Here is a 19,707-nt window from a genome sequence, read left to right as displayed (position 1 = left end):
AGCTGGGAAGGGCTGGTCAGTGGCTCCCTCCTCCCTGTCTGCTGGCCACGTAACGGGGAAGGACCCGCAGGCAACTGACGACCTGCTATGAGACAGAACTTCTAGGACAGAGCAGCGAGACTTGACTGTGTCACAGGGAAGGATGGTGTGACCCCAGGGGTCTGGGTGGGGAGTGAGGGGCCTTGGGGGGAGGGTGTAAGCAACCATTCGCCCCAACACTGCAGGAAATCGGTGCTTCAGGCACACCTGGCTGAACAAGCCCCCAAAAGAGCCATAAAACCGTAATCACCTTCTTTGTATAAAAGATTTTCTTTCTTTCGTGTGTGTGTGTGCTGGGAAGACAGAAAACGACTGAAGAAAACCGTGAATGGCAGTCATCTCTGGACCTGCCCGCATACCTAGAGACGCGCGGGGACGCGGGGACTCGGGGGTGGAGTCTAGTTCTGAGACCCTGTGAGGGGCAGGCTGCCGGGCCCTGCGTGGGTATCAATACCTTGTAAGTCACTGGGGGCAGGGGAGGCGCCTGCTTTCCTTTTGAAGAGCACCTGATACTCCCAGAAGCATCTGGGAGACATTCGATTTCTTTTTCCCCATAACTGAGATGGTGGCTGTGGAGGTGCTTGGGTGACAGAGCGTCTCTACGAGAGGAGCATAAATCAGTTCCTGAGAGGCCCAAGACTTCCTGGGGGGGGGGGGGGCCTCGACTAAAAAAAAAAAAAACAAATAAAGCCAATTTGATTCACATCGTCTGGCCAAAGCATTCGGCCACCTGGGCAGTTTTGCAAGCTTGCGGAAGGGTCCCTGGCTGGGTCACTGCTGTAACCCTGCCTCCACGGACAGCCGCGATTTTCAACCCGGTGCAAGGATCATGTTTGGAATGGGCAGTCCCTGACTGCTTGCCCAGGGCACTGGCGTCTCTTCCCTTAGGCTTCAGGTAAAAAAATGACAACAGCCAACACAACAGCCATCCAGTGTGAATGATTCAAAATTGTACCTATTTTGTTTTTTGTCACATTGCAAAAAAACATATTCTTTGTTGTGTTGCGGAACCTCAGTCATCAGTCTACGGGTGCCGTGAGATGAGGAAGATTGAGAAGCGCCGCTGACAGCCAGGATGCCCAGCGCCCGGCGCCTCACAGATCCAACCCGCACTGTGAGGGCGCAGGGGTCGGATGGAGGGCCCTGCCCCGCAGCATCCAGACGCCCTCGAGGTTTAACTTCTGAGTCATGCGGGGCGCTTTCCATCGTTATAACTGGAAATTTCGACCCAAGCTGCCTGAATTCAAGAGCTAGATCCGTGGGTTCGGGAGTGAGAACCCCGCGGTGGGGCCCCTCGCGCTGCCCACAGCGGGTCGGCGGGTGGGGGGGCGCCGCGGAAAGGGCCGGCCCTGGCCGCGCGCGGTTCCGGCGCTGATTGGCCAGGCGGGCTTGGTCGCACACCTCTCCTGTAAGCCGACGCGCAGGACGCCCAGGTCCCAGGGCAGCCCGGCCCGGACGCCCGGGAGTCACAGGGACTCTGACAGCGCCTGCCGCCAGGGCGCCGAGTGAGCCCTGGGCAGGCGACCCCCACCACCATCGGGGGCCCCCCGCGGACCCCACTGCCCACTTCCTGAGACCCGCAGGTGCCGCGTTCCTGAATCCAAGGGGGGTGACAAATCGTGCCTTGAGGCTCGTATTCAAGTGGTAGCGTTGAAGAGTGGAACCGGGCACCTCGGGGCACGGGCCGCTGCAGGGCCGGCCTTCCGGCTCTGGGAGCCCGAGCTCTGCCCTTTAGGAAAGACAGCGAAAGGGAGGGGTGTCCTGCCTCCAGGTCTGCGGGCGCCCGCGGAGCGGCCAGAGGGACGATGCGTGCGCCCCGCCTTTCCAGCGCCACCCCGCGGACGCGCCCACTTCCCGGCGCCACCCTGCGCGGCGTGGGGACGGGGCTGGGGTCCCGCACTCAGACCCAGGTGCGGCTCCGCGCAGGCGGCGGCGGGCGGAGGTCCCTCCCCCGGGTCCCCTCCCTCCCGGAGGCGCCGGCGGCACGGGGCGGATCCAGGTCCGCTGACGAGCGAGCCCGGACCCGAGCACCCAGCGGGCCCGCAGCCCCTACGCGGGGACCCGCAGCCCCGGCGCGCCGGTGACGGCGGAGCTGGGACCCGCGGCGCCACCGCCTCCGCCCCTGTCCGACAAGGTGACGCGGACAGGGACGAACTGCCGCCGCCTGGGGAGACTCAGGTTCGCAGTTCCGCAGGCAGCTAGCGGACGCGCCTCTGCTGCCCCAGCAACTGCGCAGCCAGCCAGGGACGGGCCTTTTGGACAGTGTTTGAGCGGCCGGGCGCCGGGCGGCCGGCAGCTGGGTCAGCCTCGGTCCCCCGGTGCCACCGCGCTGCCCCTCGGCGACGCGTACTGCCTGTGACACTCTTGCCCTCTAGCGCCTCAGCGGCTTGGCGGCAGCCGGTGGTGGCGGGATCGGTGGGATGTTACATAACCGGGCGACGGGCCGCCGCGGGTGCCACTGCCTCCGGGAGCCGGAGCCCGAGCCCGAGCCGAGCCGAGCGGCGCGGGCGCTGCCTTCCCCGCCTGCGTCCACGGCCACCGTCCCCGGCGGCGTCCGCCCTTCCAGCCTCGGGTCCAGGTAAGAGCGCGCGTTGACTGACGCGCGAGCAGCCCCTGCTGCCCCGGGGCTTTCGGTACAGGGAGCAACTTCGTGTCCCGCCACCCTAAAAACTTCGGGACCGCCCTGCTGCCTGGCCTCGCTCTGGCAGAAGCGACAGAGCATCTTAATTACAGCGGGAGACACAGAGGAATGCCACGCCATTCCGGGGAGACGTTAAAGCTTCTCCTTCATAAAATTAAAGTGTAAGGAGACGATCCCTGTTACTGCTCACGATCTCCACCCACAACTCGTTAATCCGCGGCTGGTTAAGCAGAACGTCAGTCGCTGCTCCTTGGACCAGAAATTGGTGAGCCGGTGACAGGTTTAACCAGAACTGCAGGTCCGTGCAGCCCTGAGTCCCAACAAACCTTTCTACTCGCTGCTATCCATTTCATAACTGTTACTTAAAATTAGTTAATGACATTAAATGCCAGCCTAAGTGTTGAATATAGGGGCTTTCAATGAAAAGAAAATGCGTGTGTCTTCCATTTAATAGATCCACTTTAGGGGGGCACGTTGCATTCTCTAAGAGCTTTATCTAGCTCATGTTCCAACTAGTTCTTCTAATATCTAGAAACTCCTTAAGCCTCAAACTCACTTAAAGTTGATATTTTATCCATATTCTTTATAAACTTTGGAGAATAGCAACACATGTAATCGGGAAGAGGAAATCACTCCCAAGTGATGTAAACAGCAACTCTTAGTTTTAGATTAAAAACGAACATCGACACACATGTAAAACTGATCTCAACCCCCCACCCCCATTCCTTCACCTCGGCAAACATAGTATCAACTGCGGACAGCACTGTCCACCACAGAGAGCAAAGGCCCGCGGGGTGGGGGGGACCCCCCAGCGGCTCCCCTGCAGCTGAAGGGCGTTTTTCCTTTTCCTCCAACGGTAGCTCCCTGTTAATTATGTATTTGGCGAGGAGACCTCAAAACCACGTCTGAAAGAGGCTCCGAGGGTCCACGCAGGCACAGAAAGCCCTGCCCCCCAACCCCCCGGAGCGTGCCTGGGGTGATTTCTCCAGCCGCCGGGTCCCTGCCACCTCCATGACACTGCCATCGTTCTTCTTTATGGTCTTAACGGCTAAACACAGGGCTGCTTCCTCTGTGTCAGTGCATGTTCATGTTAAAATGGTCACGTGAGCCCACAGTCTTTAGAATGAATGGTTTTTAGGTTACTAAAATGTTCTCCATACAATGAAACTTTTCTCTCTTTCTCGAGGGATTTGTTACAGTTTAGTTTGTTTGAGTTATAATATATCGTCTCTTTAATACCTTTTTTTGAGAAAACTGTTGTTTCTGAAGATTATAGCAAATATGAGAGCAATTTGGGGTGTAACTGAAAGATTTGTTGAAAAAAATACAGTAGGAGAAATAACCAGGCTTTTGAGGTTCTTTTCATATATATTGCTGAAGAGTTATTGTGAGCCAGAATCTAAGTCTTCAGTGGCTGACATGCCATTTCAGGCACTTGAAACTGCACAGAAATGGCTACTTGTCTTTTACATCAGGAAACCTTATTACATGACACCGGACACTGGGTCGAACCCCAGCTGCTCTCTGCTGGCCAGGGCCAGCGTTCGGACGCCCATGCCTGTTTGCCGAGATGTAAATACAGGCCAAGCGAGCTGTGCTCAAACGCTCTGTGATTTGTATGTACTATAAAAACAGGGAAACAGAATCAGTAATAAAACTGTATTCCTGGTGAGATGAAAGCCTTCACTTTCTAACTGCCCGGCAGTTCGGACAGGAGGGAAGGGGAGCAGGAGGCGGCTCCTGCGCCATGGCTCTCGGCCATCCATGTTTGCCCTGAAGCGCACGGGCTCGCACGGCTGGTGCTGTAATGGTGATCGTCTGCACAGCGCTTGACATAGTCTTGCAGTCTTATGGCTCACGTTTCTCTAAGAATACCCAAGAATTGCTTTTAGAGGTACCAACGGGTTTCTTTGCATGCTCGTGTTTTTAATAAAAACTATACCCTTAGCCTCTGGGATGTCACGATGAGTAATTTGTCCCCCCATGTTGCTCTGAACCTTTTCCATCAACCCCATATATGTTGCATAAAGAGAAAAGTCAAGCTCTTGTGCAACTTATGTGGATGAGCAATTATATCACACAATCTCCTACCGTTACAGTGGGCTACAACTCCTGGTTGGTTACCTACTGCCAAATAAGAGCTTAAAAGTCAAGTACTGAAGTCCTGCACTAAAACCTTTGAGCATCTGACTGATGGGTACCCATTTTACATACATTTCATTTTTAGTCTTTTTTTTATTACAATATTTGAGCATAACATGAAGCTTGAACCGGATGCGAGGCCTGTTGTAGACGCAGCCTGGGCGGCTGCTGGCCCGGGGCCTCAGCCCGCCCCAGCAATGAGGGGCTCGAAGGCCCTTCCCTACCCTTGCTGTGGGAATTGCCCTGGGGAAGAGGACAAGAAAAAATTACAGGGTAGTACACAACTGAACTTGTTCATAAATGCTGCTGTCTTCATTCTTACTAGTAGGCACAGAGGTTTCAGAGATAATAGTCAACACCCCATAGCGTGGGTGGTCACCTACCCAGGCACTGGTCTAAGCACTTTATGTATTAATTTTTGCTCATGTGATCTTCACAAAGAGAAAATGGAAGCACCAAGATGTCCCCTAGCTGCCGAAGGCCACGTTCCTGGCAGGTGGTAAAGCTGGGATGCAACCTGAGTCTGGCTTCAATGCCCTTGGCCTTGACTACACAGTCATGTGTGGCTTAGCGACAGGGATGGTGTCTCAGAAATGCATGTCATCAGGCACCTTTCTCATTGTGTGAAACTCCCAGAGCCACACACACAAACCGGACGGTCCAGCCCAGTGTGCACCCGGCTGTACTGTGTAGCCACTGCCCCGGCCTACGACCCTGTGCCGCACGTCACTGCGCTGTGCGCTGCGTGCTGCAGGCAACTGTAGCACAGCAGTTACTATTTGTGTATCTAAATATGTCTGAGCATAGAAAAATTACAGTAAGAGTTGCCATATCAAAGACAGAAAAGCTACCCTGCACAAAGCACTCAAGATGAGTGGAGCCTGCAGGGCCGGAAGCCGCTCAGGCGGGGGGGGGGGTGAGGGCGAGTGATGTGAAGGCCAGGATGCTGCTGCGCACGCGTGTGGGCTTTATAGGCGCTGTGCACTTAGGCTGCACTACATTTATGTTTAAAGTATTTTTCTTCAATAATAAATTAGCTTACTATAACTTTTTAACTTTATAAATTTTTAAGTTTTTAGAAGCTTTTTGACTTTTGTAATAACACTTAGCTCAATACATGAACACATTGTACAGCTGTACAAAAATATTTTTTCTTTACAGCCTTATTCTATAAGCTTTTTTTATTTAATTTGTTTTTAACTTTCTAAACTTTTTTTAAAAGTAAGAGGCAAACACACACACGAGGCTCAGGGTCAGGGCGATCTTCCTGTGCCCCCCCACCACCACACTGTGCACCGCCCGCGCCCCCGGAAGGCACTCAGGGGCAGCAACACACGTGGAGCTGCCATCTCCCGGGACCACGGGCCTTCTCCGCAACACCCCGGAGGGGCTGCCAGGGGCTCGTCCTGAGGAGGCCTCCCTCTCCTCAGAAAGGTGCCCATAGAGGTTTGTTTGGCTTCTTTCTTTTTTCACCATAGATTTGCTTGTGAGCTACAGTGCACCGTGAACATTTCTCTGTGCTCACGGAGACCTTTCGGCATTGGGGGTCCACGTTTGCAGGCTCTTCAAGGAGCTAGTGGAGGTCTGCAAAAGCTTCTGCTAAGCCCTTCACTATGAATTTTCATGAGGCGGCTCCTCCTCCTCCTTCTCCCCCCCACCCCCTCCTCCCCCTCCCCCTCCCCCTCCCCCTCCTCATTTGTTCTCCTGCAGCTTCCCTTTCTCTTGCCTCTTCAGCTCCCACCCCAGCCCTATCTTCTCTTGTATCCCAGCTCCACGTCCTCATTAGTCAGCTCCTTAGGAGCCGCCCCCGGGAGCCCCTCAATGTCTTCCTCAGCCTCACCCATTGACTTGAGTTGCTCACCATCCGCGCCCCTCACCCCAGCCCTATGGGTTTTGCCCCCTGCTCATCCTTAGCAAGTCCTCTGAAGTCCTGGGCAAACGTCCTGCGCACCTTCCTCCAAAGACCGTTCACACAGTCCTCGGTCACACCACCCCAAGCCCAAGCAAGGTCCCCGATGCGGTCGTGGCAGAGACGTGTCATCCTTCCAGAATCAGCTCTTCCCCAGCTGCGGCAGCCGGCAGCCGTAAGCGCCACTGGAAGCCCTTGATGCGTTGCTTGGGTCAGAGAGGCAGTATTTGGAGGGAGAAATACCGCTTTCCATTGGGACGGACACCACCAATAGAAGGAGGCTGTCCGGGAGCCTTGTCAGCCAGAAGCAAAATCTCAAAAGGCCCGTTCTTCTCCGAGGGCCCTTCTGCGCCTCACTGCCACAGCAGTTCCGGAGGGTGCGCGGGGGGGGAGCGGGGCCCCGTGACTGCGCCCTGCCCCGCGGCTCACAGGCGGCCCCCGCACCCCGACGCGCAGGAGGCCCACGCTCCCCACTGCGCCAGTTCACAGGGGTTGAGGGTATAGCCTGAGCGGCGTCGCCGGGCAAGACCGGTATCGCGTCCTTCAAAGCCTTGGGACCTGGCGTGGAGATGAGCGCCCCAGGCGTGTGTCCAGAGTAGGGAGGCTCCCTCCACATGGACTGTTTGCTCCGGCCAGGAATTGCCCTCCACAGACAGCGAACCCAAAAATGCTTCAGCGGCCTCTACCCGCACCCACTTCCACGCTTTGGGAAGAATCCCTTACACCCGTCCCCAGCCCCCTCCCAGAACCAGCAGTAAACGCGCCCTCGGTGTCGGGCCTGGCCTCTCCTGTCAACACCTGCAACAAGCTGCTTCTTCGGCCGCAGGCCTCTGGTGCTGCGGGGGACACGCTTCTCTTCCCCTCCGGTCTTCCCTCCGGGCCAGCAGACGTTCCTCCGCAGCTGACACCAACCCTTCTGGAGTCTGCGCGAGTCCCGTTCTCTCAGGGAGGCCGGCCCTTGGGCCGCTCCTGTCCATTAGCTCCTGTCCTTCACGACCGCAGCCCTGTGAGCAGGGGACGTGCCTGACTGAGCAGGAACCAATGCTTTGTGCTTATTTCTGGGTCAGTCCCTCGACGGGGCCTCTGACTGGCAACAGCAACAGTGGGTTTGTTTGCTTAGGGGAACGATAGCAAAACAGCATGGCGGTCATTCCAGTTCTAGAGAAAACGCCGCCGCCCAGGGGCACGGGGCACAGGGACAGCCCAGGCTGCTGCTGGGGCCATTCGGCTGCCGCTCCGCAGCAGACTGGGGTTACAGGTAGAAAGAGGACGCCCTAAAGTGACGATGGAAGTGGAGTCCAGCAAGCGCGCAAACTGGTGACTCAGGCGTGGGAGGCCGCCAGCAAGTGTCTGTGCGGCACCACGCTGCATGGGCCGTGCTGTTGCCGGGCGGGCAGCGCGGCAGGCCTGTTTGCTCCTGCGTCACCACCGACACGCCAGCGACGCGTGTGCTGACGTTACAACAGCCGCGATGCCTCTCGGCGATGGGGGTTCTCAGCTCCCTCACAGTCTTGTGGGACCACCGTCGCACACGCGGTCCATCGTTGACCAAACATCGTCATGGGGTGCGTGTCAATGTTACATTGTCTCACTTGAAGCTTTCAGATATTTGTGCTTGAGATGCGTCTTGATATGATAGGACAGAGGCACTTCACAGACCATTCCGGTAACCGTCACCACTGTGCCCGCATGTGAAATAATCAAGGGCAGCTTCCCACACCGGCACGGTGCCAGGCCCCTGGGGGAGGGGGACGGTCTGGCTCAGGGGGCTTTTTCCTTCTCTCTCGCTACCCCAATTGGGTTGTCGCTGGCTCTAAAGGGTGGGCAGGGCCACAGGGTGGGTGAGGCTGGCTTCTCCGTGGACGCATCCGTGGCACTGAGCGTGGACCCGGCCCCGGGGGTGGCCCGTGGCCCCTCCTGCCCTTCGTGTGGCACCCTCCCTGCGCCCTGGCTGCCTCTGCTCTGCGGTCTGTGTGGCCCGCCCTGAGGCGCATCGCAGCCGGCCCGGAGCTTCATGTTGCGCGGGCCCGGCATACGGTGGCGGGGCGGGGGGGCGGGGGGGCACTGAGCGAGTCCTCTCTGGTTCCCCAACTCTGAACAAGGTAACATGACAAGGTCAGATTTCATCCTGAAAGCCACTGCGGCCATGACGCCCTGATACCAGGGATACACATCCCCACCCAGCCCTAGGGGCCCTGGGAGAGGTGCGACTGCCGCCCTGGATGGCGGGACACGGGACATGAACAAAACGCATTCCTCAGGGTCTCCAAATACAGAGGAGGAGGGGAAATCACAATGTAATGTCACTTCCCATCAAAGAAAGCGAGTGCCCCCGGCGCAGCCTGTCTCTCGTCCACCCTGAAACGCTCCCGGCTCCAGTCGGGGTGTATCCGCGGCCGCGCCCCATGCAAGTCAGCATTTCTCTCGCCTACTGCAGCGGGGTTCGATCGCCGTGACACATTTCACACATTCTCTCCGAGAAAAGCATGTTCTTTGTCCCTTTTTAATACTACTAAAAGGTACTTTTAGCAAATTCATGTTATGTATTTGATGCCTCCCAATGCATTTTTCGACACTATAAAATAGTTAATTTTGTGAAAGAGGAATATTGTCGAGGCCTTTAAAATATCCTTCATTTATGTTAGAACCTGAAGTTCTTTGGTTATTAATACTCATTTTCCAGATGGAAATCTTCTTTTTTTTTTTTTTTTTCACATTTCTTGTACTGCCAACTTCAACATGATTCTGTTTCACTTAGAAAATGATTTTTACTTTTGGAAGATGGTGGGTGTTGGTGGGAGAGAAAGGATCGGTCACAGCGACAAGTTGGAGCTTCCTCTTATGATATTTCAGTACGTTGCAAAATGTGTTTGTGTATGTTCGGCTCTCCATGTGTATATGGCATGGCCTGCAATTCCAAAAATAAATTGCTCCGCCTGCCTTCTGCTAATGGTAGATCACGCCATAAAGGCTGTTTCCTTGGTGGAAAACAAGTGTTTTCCTCGTTAAGAACAGATGCACGGCGAAACGACTCCAGCCGCGATGCATCCTGAAAGACGTCGGCATGGGACAGGCAGGCCTCGGAACGAGGAGGACGCTGCGGGTGTGCCTGACGGACGGCTGTGGGCCGGCGGCCCCGCCACTCGCTGGCTCGTGTGACCGCCCGGGCTGTTTGAGGCCAATGTGGCTGATGGGCTGTCTGCTCGGGGACGACGGGTGTTCTTCACAACGGCTCCAGGTTTCGATCACAGCTGCTCCTGGTGAAATTCAGCAGAGTTCCTTCACTTCATTAGCAGGCGGGGTGCTCGTTAAGGGCTGTGGACACTGAGACTGTAGAGGTCGGGCAGGCAGGAGCCCACAGGTGCTTCCCATCTACAGAAAAACCTCACGCGGTTGGTCCTAACTGTGGGACATGCCACGGAGGTGAGGCAGATGGTGATGTGTGTGACGGGCAGACCTGACCAACCCGGGGACCCGGGGGGCTTTGATGAGGCGGGGACACTAATGCTTAGGCCATAGGATTCAGAGGATGAAGCTGGATGAAGCCAGAGAAGTGGGGAGAGACTTCCCAACAAAAGAGCAGCACGAGAGAAGGCCCCGCCTCTCGTGGGGACCGAGCTGGGCGGGGTCACTCAGGAGTCGGGCCTGAGAGGGACGAGAGGGACACCCAGCTCACTGCAGGGCAGGCACAGGGCCTCGGGCTTCAGTCCAGACGGGCACCTGGCAGGCATCGCTGGGCCTCCAGCTGGGGAGGGGCGGCCGGATCGCACGTGGGCGGAGGGAGCCTGGGCGTCGAGGGCGAGGGCACCTGTGGCAGCAGCTCGGGTGACCGGGCCGTGCTGTGGCGGGGGAGATGGGCACCTGGGGTCAGGGGAGCTCGGACAGTGGGAACGAGAGGGTGTGCCTTTCCTTAGTGCGGGAGGGAGGAGGGGGGCCTGCCGGGGAGGCGTTGGGGGCTGTGGGGCGGGACGGGGTGGAGAGGGAAGGCCATGCCCAGCGCCCCGGCCGGCTGAGTGTGCCCGGCACGGGACGGCAGTGGGGGCGCAGGCGGGGCTCAGTCACTGTGTTCTTGTCATCCAATCGCACCGATACTCCAGTTGGAATCCTGGGGCTGGAGGGCTCAGGGTCACAAGTTAACATCTGGACTTCCCAGAGCACAGGCGGGGACGAAGGCCAGGGAGCGCGTGAGCCCCTGGGGAGGGCCCTGCAGCTGGGCGCGGCCAGGCCTCCCACGGGGCCTCTCGCTCTGCCTGGGACCACGGGCTCCAGGTCCCTGCCTCAGTGTGGGCGTCTGTACCCCGCAACCCCACCCGCCCCGCACCGCTCGCAGCCGTCCTGTGGCCCTCTGCTGCTCCGTCATCGGCGACCTCAGGGCAGGGCTCTCATTCACGCTATCTGTACAGGAGTCATCCTCGTCATCCCGGCAGGCGACAGTGCATGGGCCAGGCACTTTTCTAGGAGCTTCACCTCATTCCCCTCATGAGCCTCCTGAAGGCCCTGTGAAGCAGGCAGCACGAGTGCTGTGTTCATGTGAAGAAGCCGCAGCACTGAAAGGAGACGTCCGTCCGCCTGATGTCCGTGCTGCCTGCACGTTCCCAGCGTGGAAGGGGTGCGGGGCAGGTGCTGCCCCCGGTGTGCGGTGCCTTCCACGCCGGCTGTCCAGCTTGACCACGTTTCGGGGCAACCGCTGAGCGCTGTGGCTCACGCTTCACAGCTCAAACCGGACGGCACAGAGCCATGTGACAGTCTGTGTCCTGCTATTACCCTCCAGATTATTACTCATAAACATGAACATAACTTTTACGGTGCCATTAGTTTTCCGAATGAAATAACTACCGTTGCAGTGAAAGCTCCCAGCTGTTCTGGTGGTCTGATTTGCTTAAATGACACCTCGATCTGTGCTGGGTGTGTACAAGGGTGGAATGCCAGCCTTCCCCTTGGGTTTATCTCAGAGCCTGGCGGACCGGTCGGCAGCACCAGGCTCGGCAGAGGGGTGGGGCACCCCCCGGCCTCCCTTGTGCCCGGCCCGCCTCCTCCCTGCCTGGCCTTGTCGCTTCCCCGCGCTCTCCTGGCCTGCCGAGCCTATCGGTACACGACTGCGCCATGAACCGTCAGCCCGCGCCGGCTCCCAGGCCGACCCTCCAGCGCTGCTCCTGCCCGCAGCGTGTGCAGAGCACGTATCTTCCACGTCGTTCATTCGTTCCTCTTCCGGAAAAGCCTGCCCTCCTCGTGTTGCTCCCCCGATCGGGAAAGTGCCGTGGGGCCCTGTGGGCGTCACAACCACGACTTTCTGTGCTATCAAATTTCTCGGGAACCTGAGTTCCCCATTATTTATAGAATTCATGTTTTACGTGCTCCTCACTCTCCCTTCCACTCTCTGTCAGAGTGTCCCTGCACAGCACCGTGCTCGCCCCGTCTCTGCAAAGCTTCCTCTGTCCCAGATGCCTGCCCGAATTGCCTCATCCCTCAAGCACCTGCCCGGACCCCCGCCCAGGCCGCCGCAGAGTCTGCCACTCACCTCGGTCTCTTTCTTCTCTCATCCCGTTATAGTCGTTCGTCTCCGATCAGCAGCCTGTATGCTAATGGCCGTCATTCTAGTCACTGTGTCTATAACTGTGGGTCTTTTAAAGATATCCTCTCTGCTGAACATTTATGTTTTAATAGAAATATAATTACCTTATGAATGTTTGAATAATGACATAGATACCCTAAATATTTAAATGAATAAACTACACTATATAACTTAAAGGATAAATGACATATTTATCCTGTATATATCCTGCAGTTATGCCCATAATACTATGTTATTCATAAACACCTATTATTCAAAACATTTTTCACAGCTTATTTCATAGGTGGTATCACAGAATTTTAGAGCCAGGATGTTCTTAGTGATCATTTTTCTAACCTCATCATTTTACTTAGCGAGTCCAGGGCCAAAGGGATAGCCTGGTGGGAGACAGAGGTGTCACGACCCCTGACCCAAAGGACAGGATCAGACGCGGTCCTCTCCCCGGGCCTGTCCCAGCTCTCGTCCTGCCTACAGATAAGGATAAGACCTTTCTTAAGGTTTTTTTTTTATGTTCTGTGATATTTTCTTGCGAAGTACCAGGACCGTAACACTCGAATAATCTTAAGCTATAAAAAGCACCCATGTTTCTTTTTTATTATTTTTCAAAAGTTACTAAATTCTCAAAGGTTACTGCAACTTGAAAAGTATTTGAAATTATAGCATAACAAGGTGTTTCATGAAGTTCCCATCATCTTCATTGTCTTTTTTTTTTTTTCGGTACAGTAAGTCCTTATTTGGCATCACCTGTAGGTTCTTGGAAACCTTGACTTTAAGAGAAACACTGTACAGTCATGCATCACATAATGCAGTGTGGTCAGCGATGGACCTGATCATATACAACAGCGGTCCCGTAAGATAACGGAGCGGAAAAAGTCCCATCTGCTAGTGACATCATAGCCATCCTACTGTCATAGTGCATGCCTCACATGTCTGTGGTCGTGGAGGTGTAAGCGAGCCGACTGCGCTGCCACTGTACGGAAGCCTAGCACACGCAGCCACAGCAGTGGGCGGTGCCATCCGCGTCTGTAAGTGCACTCTGCGATGTCCGCACGGCAGCAAAATCTCCCAGTGACACATTCTTAAGAACAAATCCTCATCGTGAAGCAGCACGTGACAGTATAACAAAGCCAATATGACCAGAGGCTAATTGATAGGAACTAGAGCTAAGTTCCTACTGCATATTTCTTGCCAAAAACATCGCCAAACTTCTAAATAAAGACCCAAAACCACTTCCAAATTGAAAGATGAAAACAAATGTGAGCTATAGAGTCATTTTAGAGAGATGAATAAAAGTAAGTCAGATCATTATGTTCCCACTGATGAGTCCAGTTCCGGGTCCCCGGGGAGCCCGCCCCCACAGCTCAGCTCAGGGCTGGAGCAGATCATCCCATCAGCTCAGGGCGCAGGCAGGGCCCACCCTGGACCTGGACCACCACCCTTGCAGGCCGGGCTGCGCCCAGCCGTCCAGCCGCACTGAGACGGGCACAAGGCAGCCACGCCCTTGGCCTCGCATGCACAGCTCTGAGTGCAGGAGGAAACGGGAGTCCCTGGGAAAACCCACGTGGACGTGGGGAGAGCATGCAAACTCCACACAGACAGTGGACCCAGTGAGGAATGAAAAAATTTTTTCTCAAATTTTTTGTAACAAAATGATATTGAACAAAATGACATTATTCAAGGACCTGCTATAGTTTCTAAGTATTTTTCACAAATTCACTGAACTCTTTTACAAAAAGTAGAAAGAGAACAGTGCAGAAAATGAGCTCATCGGTCAGTGTTTCCTCCCAGAAGCATGTGCCCTCACACCACAGGAGCCTCAGGCAGGATCTCCCTCCTCGCGTTCATCTCAACAAACTGCTGCACACATTTTTGAAAAATGGACCTCTGTAAGCACACAGCTCTGAAATGGTCATTTGGAATGGGAGACCTTCTCTGCGGTTTTACAGCGCTATTTTCACAAAAACAACTAGGATAGGATTATTTATCTCATAGATTTGAGATGTACATGGAATGTCAAAATTCATCATATCAATAACTTTTCAGATTAAAAAGAAACTAGTGTGTTAACTGTAGCATTTAATGAATTGTGTGCAAATGTTCATAATTTTGCAGCACACGTACCAAAACACAGACAGCCTGCGATGGCATTGCAGGGCACGACCAAGCGCGGCAGGGAGCTCTGTGGTCTCGGGTCCGTGTCACCCACGGCGTTCAGGGCGGAGCTCAGTGGGGACAGGAAACTCCCAGTCCACCCTGTGTCTGCGCTGTCCCAGGGCGGGACAGCCTCTGGTCCCCGGGCCTTTGCCTTGCGCTGCATTCCCATGTCCCATCCAGACCTGGGAGACAGGAAGGCTTCTTACTTAACGCACAACTGCGCCAGCCAACAGGATAAAAACCTGCTCGATTTCATGCCACAAACCAACTGGCTTCTGTTGTGTTCTCTGTTTCCCGATTCTCAGCCTGTGTCTTCGGTGAGCCCCGCGCCCGCCATGCCCAGGAGCGGCGATGGTGACGTGAGCAGTGGCTGACGCGAGAGAAGCAGCCAGCGCTATCCTTTCCTCCCCGGCCCCGGGCCTGCTCCCGGTGGTTCTGCTGGAACAGCCCGAGGGACGCACCCACGGCCCAAGTTTGGTCATGCAGCTTCACAGGCGCTTCCGGAGGGTGGTCATCCTGCTGGCGACATTCTGCACGGCGAGCATTGCCATCTCTGCCTACTACCTGTACACTGGCTACAGACAGCAGGGGGGGCCCCTGGAGGTGGCTCCCGAGGCAGACTGTGAGGGCCTCCAGCACCCGCCCCGCCGGCTGAGGGACGTGGAGGCCAGGCCGCACGTGGAGGCCGCGAGGACAGACCCCACGGTCCTGGTGTTCGTGGAGAGCCAGTACTCGCCCCTCGGCCAGGACATTGTGACGATCCTGGAATCGGGCCGGTTCCAGTACCACATGGAAATTGCTCCCGGGAAGGGGGACCTCCCCGCACTCACAGAGAAAATGAAGGGCAAGTATGTCCTCATCATTTATGAGAATATTTTAAAGTATATACACCTGGACTCCTGGAACCGGAGCCTCCTGGATAAATACTGCGCGGAATACAGCGTGGGCGTCATAGGGTTCCACAGGAGCGGCGACCGGAGCCCACAGCGCCTTCCGTGGGGAGGCCTCCCCCTCTCCGCGCGCGGGCGCCTGGCCGTGGAAGACGGCTGCGTCAACCCCCGCTCTCCGCTGCTGCATGTGACCAGGGCTGCGAAGCTCCAAAGGGGCTCTTTACCTGGAGCCGACTGGACCGTTTTCCAGGTCAATCACGCAGCTTACGAACCAGTAGTACTCGCCAGAGCAAAGACGCCGGAAGACGCTTCTCCTGCCGCCCCCAAGGGCGCCCTTTACGCCACGGTCGTCCACGACCTGGGGCTGCAGGACGGCATCCAGCGCGTGCTCTTTGGCAACAACTTGAACTTCTGGCTGCACAAGCTCATCTTCATCGACGCCATCTCCTTCCTGTCGGGGAAGAGGCTGGCCTTGTCCCTGGACAGGTACATCCTCGTGGACATCGACGACATCTTTGTGGGGAAGGAGGGCACCCGCATGAACGCTGATGATGTCCAGGTAAGGCTCTGGTCGCTGAAAGTCCCCGCGTTTACTTCCTCTCTCGGGAGACATGCCCATGGCCCCCCACTTCCCGAAGGTGGGCCTTCAAGTATATCAGGAGAATTTCCCACCAACTGGGGCCCGTTGGCCTCCCTATCTCCCAACCCTGGAAAAACAAGGTAGAGAATATATTTCTGTCTGAGTCAAGAAAAGTGAGGACTGTTTGAAAGGACTGATCATAGCAGGACCCTGAAACAAAGCTACAGAGCAGAAGCCGTTTTGGTTACTCTCCAGAGGCTGTCTGCTTTAGGAACTACAGCTGATCTAAGCCTTTAGTCCATTTGAAATCAAATGACTTTGATTTATTATTTTTTACTTATTTATGTTTTCATTAAATTTATTGGGGTGACATCGGTTAATAAGATCACGTAGGATTCAAGTGTGCATTTCTGAGATACATGATCTGTACATTGCATTGTGTGCTCACCGCCCAAAGTCAAATCCTCCGTCACCGTATGTTTGACCCTCTTTACCCTTTACTGCTCCCCACCCCCTTCCCTCTGGGAATCACTGCACTGCTGTGTCTATGAGCTTTCGTTTGTGTTGTTTGTTCATTTGTTGCTTTCAGTTTTATATCCCACATGAGTGATATCATGTGGTTCTTAGCTTTTTCTATCTGACTTATTTTGCTTAGCATGCTATTCTCAGGGTCCATCCATGCCGTCGCAAACGGCGGTATCTCGGCTGAGTAGTATTGTATAGTACACATGCACCTCACCTTCCTTATCCAGTCCTCCACTGAAGGACACTTCGGTTGTCTCCACGCGTCGGCCACCGTGAATAATGCCGCAGTGACCACAGGGGTGCATATGTCTTTGTGAATGAATGTTTCTGAGTGTTTTGGGTAGATACCCGGAGGTGGAGTTGCTGGGTCACACGGCAACTACAGTCTTCATTTTTAAGGAGCCTGCAGACTGTGCTCCACGGCGGCCACACCAGCTCTCAGTCCCAGCGAGCGCCGTGGAGCCCACCGCCGTCCCCCTCTAGGCTCTCGCATTTGTGTAGACTGAAAAGCTCTTTCTAGCCCATCCAGCGGATTCGCTGCTTCTCCTTGCCAGCTGCATAGCTGCGCCAACATCCTCGCTGACAAGGGCTGGGCAGCTGAAGCCGGGCCCTGCGGGGAAACCGCAGCCCTGCCCTTTCCTAGCCGAGAGCCCCGGGCAAGTTCCTCCGCCGTCCTCACCACCGGTGTCCACCGTTGCGATGGGGCCAATGCCCACGTTACGGCAGGGGTGTCACCTGGGAGGACGATCATGTTCACCAATGGCCGGGTCCCAGCAGCCCTCGCTAAATGTGAGCCACTACTTACTACGGACGCATCATGCACTGGGCGGGACTGTCTGAGCAGCGATGAAACCGGTTCCTCTAAATACCTTAAGGGTACGAACGCAGTGAGAAGAAAGGGAGACCACGTCTTCCCTGCACCAGGCGCTCCGTGAGCAGCGGGCGAGGCCCGGAGGCCGAGGTGGGGGTGCCGGCTGCCTGCGTGCACCTTCCTCTCTGTGAGCAAGGCCAGGCCGTGAACCAGGGAGCAAAGCGAAGGCTCTCGGGGCAGAGATGAGAGGGGGGAGCGTGGTGGGCGGTGCTGGGGGCGGGCGTGGGACTCGGTGGTGTGAGCAGCTGGAGAGGGAGATCCTCTCAGACGTGACATCTGAGCTAAGGCCTGAAGAAGAGTCGAGCCTGCGTGACCACAAAGGCCCGGGGGGACAGAGCCCTGCATACCTGGAACCAGCTCCGGGTGGCCACGGAGGCCGGTGTGACTGGAGCATTGTGGCGGGAAGGAGCCTGGGGCAGCGTTAGGGGAAAGGCAGCCCGGGGCTACGTTATGGGGAGCCTGGTTGGCCCTGGATTTCGCCCTAATTTTAGGAAGAAGCCTTAGAAGGTCATCGGCAAGGTCATAAGGGCTAACGTAGGTTTTAAAAAAAAAGTCCTACTGACCATCACATGGAGAATGGACGATGGAGAAAACTGAGAGGCGGTGAGACCCCAGGCAAGCGGCCATCGCAGGCCAGGCGAGGGGCAGTGGCGGTGAGGGAGACGGGGAGAAGGTGACAGGGCCCAGGCGGGTGTTGGGGGTGAGCCGAGGGACTTGCTAATGGACGGCAGGTGGGGAGCTTCAGGAAAGGGGAGACCCTGGCCGACAGCGGGGCGCTCCCTGGGGCAGGGCCACGGCTAGAAGAGGAGCTGGTGCAGGGCCAGGAGTGCGGGCTCTGCGGACGCCGGCTGACGTGCACCCCGCCTGTGTCGCTGGCCCGCCTCGGCCACGCAGCTTCGTCTCTGTGCCTCAGTTCCCTTTGACGTGCAGGGAGAACCACCCTAACACCTAGCTCACCCGTGGGCCCTGAGGAGTCCATGACACAATGCGCGCAGAGTGGTTAGGACGCTGCGTGTCTCGTGGTGTCAGGTATCAGTAAGGGAAAAGCCAGGAGGCCTTCTGGACTGAAGGTGAGGCTGTCCGCTAGCCGTCCCCGCGGAGACACGCAGCGGCAGAGTCTGCTCGTCTGGGGTTCGGGGAGACGCGGAGCGCAGGCAGGAGCCGGGAGCCCGCCAGCGGCCACTGTCAGCATTGAAGCCCTGGCGCCGGGAGGGCCTCCAGGACAGGACCTCGGAGGGAGAGGGAGCGCCAGCCCCGCCCTCGGCCCAAGGCCGTGGCTCAGGCAGACCAGGTGCCACAGACTCGCCGAGAGCCCGAGCGCTGCCGTCCTCTCACGCTCCCCCTTCAGGGCGCCCCCTGTTCCTCGATCAGCCCAGGGACACCCGCCTGCTGCCGCTCCGGTCCGGTCCGCCGCCCTCCGTTTCAGACTGTTCGGACTGCGCAGGCGCCCTCCCAGCAGGGGCCGCCTCCCGCGCTCAGGGTCTGGCGGGCTTTTTCAGTGTCCCTGCCACCGAGGACCAAACATAGGCTCTCTCAGTACTGTCCGCTGGGCTAGTTATTTAAAGAGATTACAGGGGATCATTTGTCTTTTCCATGGCGCCACAGGAATAATTACCATAGTTACTGAGGCCGTGACTGCTTTTGCTCTAAGGAAGAAAGTTAACTAAATCCATTTCGTTGGAAAAAAAAATGTGACCCCTTTGGGAAACCAAAAGTGAATCCAGGCTTGTCAATGAGCACATTGGCCCAGAACACTGTCTTTTTCTTCTGCGCAAGGAACAGATGTAAAGTAAAGAGATAATGAGTTTTGGACTTGAGAAAAAACTTGTGCTCAAATCTCAGATTCACCCCAGTTACTTATTTTTTTCCTTAAACTAGTGAGGAGGACAATACCTGCCTCACGAAGCCTAAAGGAGGGTGTGCCTGGCACGAGCTGGGTACCGACGTGGGGGTTTCCTTTGCCCTCTTATGTGCAACACCGCATCTTGGGGAAGGGCTTTTGCACTTATGCATCCTATTCTCAGTACACAGCACCATCCTGTACATGTAAAATTCAGTGTATTTTTTAATGCAGTGGGAGTGCTAGAGCATGTGTGTGTTATCTGCAGGTGTTAGAGTACATGGAGTTATAAAATGTGCTCTTTAGCTTTACGTAAGTAAATATGCTCATTTATAAATTAAAATACAGGTGCGACAAGATCTCCCACAGGTAGCAGAAGGGATCTGTTACACGTGTGCTGATTTCTTGCTTTCAGGCAGAGTTGGCAAGAGCCCTAGGGAAGGGCCATTCCCTTCCTTCCTGGCCCCCAGGGAGGAGCTGTGCGAATTAAATGTATTTAAAGGGGACAAATGCCTCTTTGCTGCCTCCCTATGAAGCTACTGTT

General features: G+C 55.9%; 1 protein-coding gene across 1 annotated transcript in view; it reads left to right on the top strand.

Annotated features, from left to right (window-relative positions):
* Positions 1-1,844: 1,844 nt before the first annotated feature.
* Positions 1,845-19,707, top strand: part of LOC129061469 (bifunctional heparan sulfate N-deacetylase/N-sulfotransferase 3-like) — a 78,266-nt gene continuing 60,403 nt past the window's right edge. The window contains exons 1-5 of the mRNA XM_054562143.1: positions 1,845-1,949; positions 2,075-2,173; positions 2,415-2,617; positions 6,737-6,906; positions 14,825-15,906. Coding sequence (XP_054418118.1) covers positions 1,845-1,949; positions 2,075-2,173; positions 2,415-2,617; positions 6,737-6,906; positions 14,825-15,906 — 1,659 coding nt within the window. The remainder of the gene's footprint in view (positions 1,950-2,074; positions 2,174-2,414; positions 2,618-6,736; positions 6,907-14,824; positions 15,907-19,707) is intronic.

The sequence above is a fragment of the Pteronotus mesoamericanus genome, unplaced genomic scaffold, assembly GCF_021234165.1.
Source record: "Pteronotus mesoamericanus isolate MK-2021 breed Mesoamerican mustached bat unplaced genomic scaffold, CSHL_Meso_final contig_163, whole genome shotgun sequence".
Classification (NCBI taxonomy): Eukaryota; Metazoa; Chordata; class Mammalia; order Chiroptera; family Mormoopidae; genus Pteronotus; species Pteronotus mesoamericanus.
The sequence above is the reverse complement of the archived record's forward strand: the minus strand, read 5'-3'. Positions and strand labels throughout refer to the sequence as shown.